The sequence below is a fragment of the Humulus lupulus genome, chromosome 1, assembly GCF_963169125.1.
Source record: "Humulus lupulus chromosome 1, drHumLupu1.1, whole genome shotgun sequence".
Lineage (NCBI taxonomy): Eukaryota > Viridiplantae > Streptophyta > Magnoliopsida > Rosales > Cannabaceae > Humulus > Humulus lupulus.
The window spans coordinates 73,970,957-73,979,493 of record NC_084793.1 but is presented as its reverse complement, the minus strand read 5'-3'; the positions used below and the strand labels follow the sequence as shown (position 1 = coordinate 73,979,493).

The 8,537-nt window shown below is 37.1% G+C and overlaps 1 protein-coding gene across 4 annotated transcripts; it reads right to left on the bottom strand.

Annotated features, from left to right (window-relative positions):
• Nucleotides 1-241: 241 nt before the first annotated feature.
• On the bottom strand, nucleotides 242-7,889 carry LOC133794698 (homeobox protein LUMINIDEPENDENS). 4 transcript variants are annotated; one of them, XM_062232088.1, is made up of 13 exons: nucleotides 7,431-7,889; nucleotides 6,619-6,664; nucleotides 6,276-6,406; nucleotides 5,816-6,165; nucleotides 5,635-5,728; nucleotides 5,460-5,467; nucleotides 5,081-5,215; nucleotides 4,948-4,999; nucleotides 4,831-4,862; nucleotides 4,648-4,736; nucleotides 3,894-4,325; nucleotides 1,858-2,432; nucleotides 242-1,452 (listed from the first exon to the last, which is right to left on the bottom strand). In XM_062232088.1, the coding sequence occupies exons 1-13, from the start codon at nucleotides 7,602-7,604 to the stop codon at nucleotides 601-603; spliced, it is 2,970 nt and encodes a 989-aa protein (XP_062088072.1). In that variant the 5' UTR covers nucleotides 7,605-7,889; the 3' UTR covers nucleotides 242-600. The 4 variants fall into 4 exon arrangements, with proteins under 4 accessions (XP_062088072.1, XP_062088059.1, XP_062088065.1 ...); XM_062232075.1 differs by having other exon boundaries at nucleotides 5,081-5,210; nucleotides 5,460-5,553; nucleotides 7,431-7,887; XM_062232081.1 differs by having other exon boundaries at nucleotides 5,081-5,210; nucleotides 5,460-5,553; nucleotides 6,637-6,664; nucleotides 7,431-7,886.
• Nucleotides 7,890-8,537: the final 648 nt, after the last annotated feature.

Here is an 8,537-nt window from a genome sequence, read left to right as displayed (position 1 = left end):
TGTTCTCATTTTTAGCAGCAGCCATATTTCATTTCTTCTCTCCACTGGTATGTTATTAAATCAAAATGATCGTATATACAACTGAACTAATATCCAAGTCTTAAGCGAAATGCATAATAAGTGGGTGAACCATCTGCAGTTGCACAGAGGAATCAGATCTCTCTCCATGAAAAATGAAAAAAAATAAAAATAAAAAAAACATTAAAGATACTCTTCGCCACAGCTTAAATATTTCCGAGAACTTCAAATATTTCTTCTGTCAAGAGCTATTAATTGCACTGCATTGATATGGTCACAAAATCAAAGTACAAAAAAGACAGCTACCTGACGGTGTCTGCCACGAGTTCTGGACTCTCTCCTACACTTCTCCCACACGGACTCTTTCAAATCTGTTTTTGGCTTTAACTTAAAAGAAGCTTACAACGTGTTGGGAACCTTCAGTGAGTTTTCTTAAGTTTCTTGTGTTCTATACTAGGTCGAACTAGAACTTTAGAAGCTGTAGACACATTACTGACCATTCCATTTATTATTAACAAAGCTCACTCTACAACTATGGATAAACAGCCCAACAGTCCCGGTACAAATATCAGGAGGAGAAAATCATCGTCTCCGTTGGTCACGCCACCTTCTGTTTCCATGTCTATTACTATCCCTGTATCCAGGAGAACTCCTCACCCTCGACTGATCAGTAGGCCGGTATCCCCGTCCCGAATCCATTCTGGGTTCGGGAAAACTTCTTCCCAACCCACCATACTCAGAATTTCTAGATGGACTATTATCTGGACTCCATGACTCAAACTCATCTTCCTCCACATATAAGCCACGATGATAGTTACTATTGTTTTGATTCACTATAGGGTTGTAATTTGATGGTAAATTCTGCTGGGGCCTCCACGAATCAGGCGCATTACTCGACTTACCAATTTGCTTGGAGTACATAGGCACAGAAGGGGAGGGCTCGGCATAATGTTGTTGCTGTTGTTGTGGTTGATACTGCTGCTGATGCATATGCGGTAGCATAAGTCGCGATGGTGCTACCGGCAATAGGGTTGGGAAAGAATGGTGTCGTCTTTCCTCTACGTTATACATATTATTTGACATCGATGCTTGCGGTTTGATGTTAGTTGCGGATTCAAGCCGTAGTGAAGACACATCTTGAGGATGTAAATTATACATGGGTCCAGTGGCCGGGGGTAAATTTGTATGTACAATTGAGGAGCTAGTTAAAGGGGGTTGATGTAGAGATGAACCTAAGGGAGAGTATTTTTCATGCACCATGCTAGTTACTTGGGACAGTGAATATGAAGACATTACTGGTGGATTGTGAGGCGCCAACATATGTGATGGCAACACCGACTTAGCGGTGGCCACTGCTGGGGGACTCTCAGCCACTCTCTTAGGCAACGGAACCCGTGAAAATGGATTCCTGACTCCTTCCGGTCTCCATCCACTCTGCAATTTTAAGAAATTGGAGAAAAACCATCAGAGATTGCATATTACATGGATAGTTACGTTAGCCAAACTTATTTTACATTATTAGTATATATTTTGTTTGCTTTCTATTATTATTATTATCCTTGTTCATTTTTCTGTCTCAAAACTTATTTTCTTAGAGAGCACATGCACAAGCAAAATTGCATCTGCCATTCGTGGAAGGCGGACATCCACTAACCAAAATCCAACTACATAACATGGGGTGTTCCAATTTTAAAATGTCTCCCACTCCCACCCCCTCCTTCCCCCACCAAAAAATTAAAGAATAAAAACCATGATAAAGTAGAGCAAAATAAGCTTAGCGGTGCCGGTGAAAAATTGGCTATGGTTATGGTATCCAGCAAATAGGCCAAAGTGACGCACCGTTCCAGGGTTGGTTGAAGGTGTTGGGGATGGAAGAGAAACTTCGACCTTCTCTTCCACTTGTCTATTTATCCCATTGTTACTAGTAGCGTTACCAGCTTTAATCATATCAAGCAGTTTCACAGTTTCCTCACTCGATAAGTTGGCAGCTTGCCCTGATGTCAAAGCAAAAACCAATTCTGGATTTTTAAGTAGCACAGCAAGCAACTCTAGATCTGGTTCAGCGGTGCTAGCATTACCACTTTGCGAAGTATCAGGTGGCAATGGAACAGAACCAACTGCTCTTTGACTGGCAACAATCTGTGTTACAGCACTATCCACACCATGCTTAGGAGAAACATGAGCCTCTGCATTGCTGCCCCCATTAGGTTCAGGCAACTGCTCTATCGGAATTTCTGGAGTCAAACTGTCATCGTAGTCCATCTCCCGGTCCCATGGTTCCTTGGGGTTCAACGGTATCTCCTGGTTTGTCTGATAAAAGGTTTCCTTCTCACGGCGGTTCCTGTTTTTCTGGAATTCTGCTTCTTTACTATTATCACCAGTACCGACCCTCCATTGCTGACTGAGTTTTACTTCTGCAAAAAGGAAAATTGCATAAAAGGCTGAACACCCAGATGAAATTTGTTAAAACACTAAATAGATTTATCCGCGCAGAAGTATCTAAAGGCTACCACCACACCATTAAATGTTATTGAATCTCCATTCAACTTAGCTAAAAACCTGCCAGTTTTTTTTTTATTTTGGCAAAATGTAAAAAAGCTAAACATGAATCGGATTAAAATGCCCCTCCCCTTGCAAGCCAATGGTCCACACAGTGATAATTTTGAAATAACTTTATTCGTATTACTTATTAAAGTTCTGCCATGTTATATTTATATATTTAACTTGCGAGAGAAAAGTTTCACCTGTGGACTCTGCTGGAACTTAAACGTAATAATTAGTTTTTAATTTCAGCTGATTTCCTCAAATTTGCACTTGTACACGACTGCACCCACTGAAACTAAAACCCTCTACGCTTCATTCTAACAAGTCCACGATTAATACTAACAATTAAAATACTTAAATTCGATTGCTTAACAGAGATTTGGTGTTTTATGTGTGCACTGGTACTTGCACCCAATTTACTCATTGCATGATATACTTCCCGAAGACAGGACTCGAGACACACCCACTCACCCATTGCTCAATTTTTTTTTTTAGTTTGCGAAAAACTGGGTAATAACATACCACACTGGGAACAGAATCAATTTTCAAGTTTCGTTATGCTTGCCATTTTCTGTAAAACAAAGACGTTTCACCAAAATGATGATCGACTGAAACAAAAGATATTTGAATTTTGAACTGAATTGACTATCGTCTAAGAAAAATAAATGCTTAGAAAGTGAACTGGAAACATGGCCTGTTCAACTGGACACATATGCAGCCTCTTTCTTAGCCAGCTCTTGTTAATTGTGCAACCGTTGCCAAAAGAAATTATGTATATCCCTAACAAATTGCCGTATCAAATGTGCACATTACAGAATAATATGTGCCAATACTGTCAAATTGCCTAACCTAAATGTCTATGATTGTAAGGCAAACAGAATAAGAACTTTATATATTAGCATTTAACCATTACTCGAAGATACAATTTGAAAGTGAAAGACGAGGGTGAGTGAAGGATATCATGATTTTCAAACAAATCCTATTCAGTGGAGGGTCCTATATTTTTATTTACTTTTAATTTCTATAAACTCATTTATAGCAGCAGCCACGTTGAATTTTCTCTCTACACAGGTACGTTATCAAATCAAAAGACCGTATATACAACTGAATAGTATCCAAGTCTTAAGCAAAATGCATAATAAGTGTGTGATCCATCTGCAGTTGCACAGAGCAATCAGATCTCTCTCCATGAAAAAATGAAAAAAAAAAACATTAAAGATACCATTCACCACAGCTAAAATAATTTAGAGAACATCAAATATTTCTTTTGTCAAGAGCTAATTGTACTGCAGTAATATGGACACAAAATCAAAGTACAAAAAGACATGTACCTGGAGGTGTCTGCCACAAGTTCTGGACTCTGCTACGCTTCTCCCACGCGGACTCTTTCAAATCTGTTCTTGGCTTTGACTCAAGAGAAGCTTCCAGTGTGTTGGGAACTTTCAGGGGAGTTAACGTAGGTTTCTTGTGTTCTTCCATACTAGGTCGAACTAGAACTTTAGAAGCTGTAGACACATTGCTGACCTGAGAAGTTGAAGGTTTGTTAAGCGCTTCAGTCTTCGCTGCTTTATTTTCACAAGATGAATTAGCTTTCACGTATTTGCTTTGCATATATTGTGCTCGAAGTTTTGCTTTTTGGATATCATCAGCAGACATTGGTCTGCCCTGATTCAATGGCCCTGCTCGAGTAGTCTGTGGACTTCTTCCAGCAGCTCTCTGGCCAGGCTGTTCCACCAACTGAACTTTTCTGCGTTCTCTAAATTCTATTACTAGATAAGGAAATAACCATCCCTAACATTCTATATAAAGATGTACTCAAAATAAATTTCAAATCTCCTCTTCAATAAAATGTGTTTGTCAAAATGAATCACTAAGTAGACACTCAAATCTGCTTCTGCTAGATAAAATTTGACAAGTTATATCAGCAAAACAGAACAAGGTATTTCAATTCTTTTGTTGATTAGGCGACACCCGGATTTGAACTTAACAAAAATGGAAAAGTAAAAACATGGAATAGTTTTATATTGAAATTGAACTATATAATTAAAAAAAAACAGTAGGGAAAAATACAAATATGAAGGATACGGGATGAAGATAAACCAAGAATGTGCTTCTTAGTTGAATCATCTGAAGATGCTGGCAAAAGTTTCACGGATTGAATGGGTTCAGATTTCCTGAACAACAAAATTAAAAATTAAAACCTCAACTGCCAAAAAACAAAGACACCTGAGACTGTATGCATTTCAGAACAAAGAAATCCGGGCATACCTGACATTTTCTGAACTATCAAGAAGGTTTTCCTACACAGCATGCAAAAAGAAACAATAAGAATAAGTTCACCATTTGTAACTAGTTCGAGCTATTTTTTTAAATTCAACAACTCACAGAAGTATCAATACTGGACTGCCATGAATCATCTCCAATAACATCACTTAAACTGCACAAAAATAGACTTCATTATTTAACTATACAGCCAATCTATAAATCCGGTACACATGATGGACAAATATAAACTTGCCTCTGCTTAAGCATTATCTGTTGCTGTGCATCACTAGAAAATTTTAAGCAATTCGGTTTCTTTAAGGCTTCACTATTTGCCAATAACTTGCTCCATTTTGATAACAAAATTCTTGCCCTGTTTGATATGTCTGATCTTCAAATCAGATAAATGAGATTCAAATTTTCAAAGCACAAATACAGCTAAAGCGCAAAGGGCTGTTCATTTTTCTAAAAGAAACTTAAAAGCAGCCAAAATAATATACATATTTATGTTCAATTAAAGATGTGTAATGTCACCTAGAGGTCAAGGTTTAAATTCCATATCAAACAAGCAAAAGCGAAGCGGGTAGAGAGAGAGAGAGAGAGAAAGCAACATAAGTTTCTACAGCAAAGCACACCTGATGTCCTGTAAAACCGCAATCTGTTAACACTTTGCAGTATAGCTGACATATGTACAGGAAGAGCTTTATGAAGAGGCAAATGACAAAGGACCTGTAATTTATTTTAATCACTGCATTGGTAACAATATTTTATAACACATCGGCTAGTTAACAAGACAAATTTCAGGCATACATTTAAAATCACAAACAAAATGCTTGTTTGTTCTTCCTCAGCTGCTTGACTTAACCATGTTGCTAAAATCATCATGCCACCTTTACTTAAAAACCTGCATGCATACAATCAGATGGTGAGGGGAGAAAATATGGCAACATAATGAAACATTATCTTGTGATGAGAAGATAGCAGATCGTACCAATATAATACTGCAGAATTTTTTATCTGCAAAATCCACTCCATCAGCTTCACTTGCCCAGAATATGTTTCTTCTTTCCGCATCAAACTAAAAATATTCTCAACAAATTGCTTATCTAAGTCATCTATGCCAGGTAGAACATCATCTTTTGTTGAGCAAGGTGGTGTTTCTTCTACACTGGTGGGACCAATAGTATTTAAGGGAACTGGTTGAATAGGTAGTAAAAGATCAGAGCTTGCATGAACTCCATCATTCAGTTCTGCAAATGAATTAGATTTCGTTGCATTTTCCCTCGACAACCGAACTAATCTTCTGACTCTTGAACGCTGACTAGCAAAAAATTCACGAACCTACAAGGCAACATAACAATGAAGTGTGACAAATAAAAATAATGACTACAAAGGTTAAAAAAAATGATAAACAGAAAAAATTTCATTTATCAAAAACAAAAAATAAGAACCTGCGTGACTGTGACACCATATAGAGCACAGATCTCGCGACACTCCTTCTTACTAACTGCATCTTTAACAGAAAAAACAGACTGCATATACTTGACAGCCTTGGGGTTTAGTAAATCTCTTGGTCTTTTTCCTGCAGGCAGATAATACAGTTAAATGCAATCATTTTAACCAATATTTCACAAAAGCAGACATGTCCCCGGTACCCAAAGTAATTATATTGGTCAAGACACATGCAATGCCTCTATAAACAGAAGTTAAAGAAATGCATTTAACAACAGAATGAGCCAAAATAACCAATGAAACAAACACACAAAAACTAAGTATTATTGAGTATAACTCTGCCTGCACACAAAGACTTGCCAATTTTTATTGAAAGTGCACCAGCTGCCTGCACGTAACAATAAAAAAACATGTTATTATTATCTAAACAAAACGAATATAAAATAACGCACCATACAACAGGAATCGAGGTTGAACTAACAAGTCCTATCATGGTAAAGCAAAAAAGGATAAGTCAAGATCCAAGATGGATCGAAAAAAAAAATCTATGTATTTCAAACATAATTTCTCATCTTAATCTTGGTTCCAGATGAATAGGGGAAAAGGGGGTCTTAAAAATACAATTTTAAACACATAATTTTTTTAAAAAAAAAAGCTTACTTAGAAAAAACATATCTTCCGGTTATTATAAACACAAGAATTTTTAAAATTTAAACGGAAATTCCTGCACGGCGGAGAAGAAGTCATGAAGACAACTAATAATATTAATAACTAAGTAAAATAGAAACTCACACTCATTCCTGTCTGGCAAACACAAATGTACAAAAGTATTTGCCAGTCGATGTAAAATCAAGGTTAAAGCAAGGTGTTTAATCAATTTAAACATCAATTTTATTTCCTATAAGTTGGCATTAGTTTGCACAACATAAGATGATAAAAGATAAGACATTTCATTAAAATGGTTGTCACATCACTAACACTCATGCATATGCATATTCAAATAAAAGCTAAAACACCAATGGAGGTAGGGGGGAAAATCGGGTCAATAAGAGTACGCACCGTAACTCCTTAAACTTGGCAAGTTAAAGTGTTCTTATTACAAGCATTTCTCGGCAGCCAAACAGAAAAACGAAAACGAAATAGATAAAGCGTACCATTTCTTGGGATAATGGATTTGCACCGGTGAGTCTGCATTGAGTGACAACGATTCTCTGAAGCTGATCGATCTGGCTATGGAATAGCTCTCTCTGCGAGCCCAATGATTTCTGCAACGACTCGGCCGAGGTGCCGATTTGTAGCTCCAAAAAACTCTCCTTCGAGGCCTTCATTGCCGACCTCGAAGCTTAAATTTCCCGAGCTAAATACTTAAAAAAAAAAGAAGAGGAAGAAGAAGAATACGCTCCACGCATTAAACTGGAGCAAAACTCGAATATTATCTTATTTTTTTGGGGGGTTAGGGTTTGAGAATCGGAGAGACGAGGTAGAACGAAAAAATAATAATAAAAATAAGGCTATTACAGAAGAGAACGCACCAAAAGACGGTGTTATGTGAATAGCTCACCATAGGATAGAAGGGGAGCAGGTAAGTAAAGCCCCAACCCAAAAGGAAAAATATGCAATGCCCGAACTCCCACGTGCCATTGCATTGCTCGATTACGGTTGAAGCGTGTGCGTCTTTCCTCGGGTAGGACGCTCCATTTTATAATGGAAAATTTACATCTCATAAAGTTTTTTCTAATTTGATTACCAAAATTCCGTCGATTATTTAATTTACATTTATAACATTTTTTATATACTGTTTTAAAAGAAAAAAAAAATTGTTACTATTGACTGCATTCTTTGCTATCAACCTAATCTGAGATTTTAAAGAAAATAATAAAAAAGAATACAAAGATTTTACGTGGTTCAGGCTATAAAAGAGTCTTAGTTCACGAGTCTCTAGTATTTAGTAAGCTTGAGCTTGTTTGAGCAAAGCTTCAATGGTGGTTCTCATGCAACGTATATATTGTACTTACAAAGTTTTTCTCTCTAAAATGTCGACTCTTTACAAGAAGATACATCAGTCATATTTATAGAGGTTGGGGTCATTAATGTTAATTATGTATCATTAATACAAAAATGGCTACACTAAATATAGACTACGGCCAGGCGTATTACATTGGGCCCATTGTAGAAAGTTGTGTTCCAATTTTATGGGGAACATGTCTTTCACTGTCAGGGTGCGACGCACGTTCGCCTATGTTAGGCGACGTTGTAGAAAA

Excerpts from the sequence above, each read along its gene's own strand:
- LOC133794698 (XM_062232075.1), bottom strand. The coding sequence starts at position 7,604 with ATGAAGGCCTCGAAGGAGAGTTTTTTGGAGCTACAAATCGGCACCTCG. Across the intron at positions 5,211-5,459 it reads GCGGTTTTACAGGACATCAG|ACATATCAAACAGGGCAAGA; the intron begins GTGTGCTTTGCT and ends TTTGAAGATCAG. Across the intron at positions 5,000-5,080 it reads CAGATAATGCTTAAGCAGAG|TTTAAGTGATGTTATTGGAG; the intron begins GCAAGTTTATAT and ends ATTTTTGTGCAG.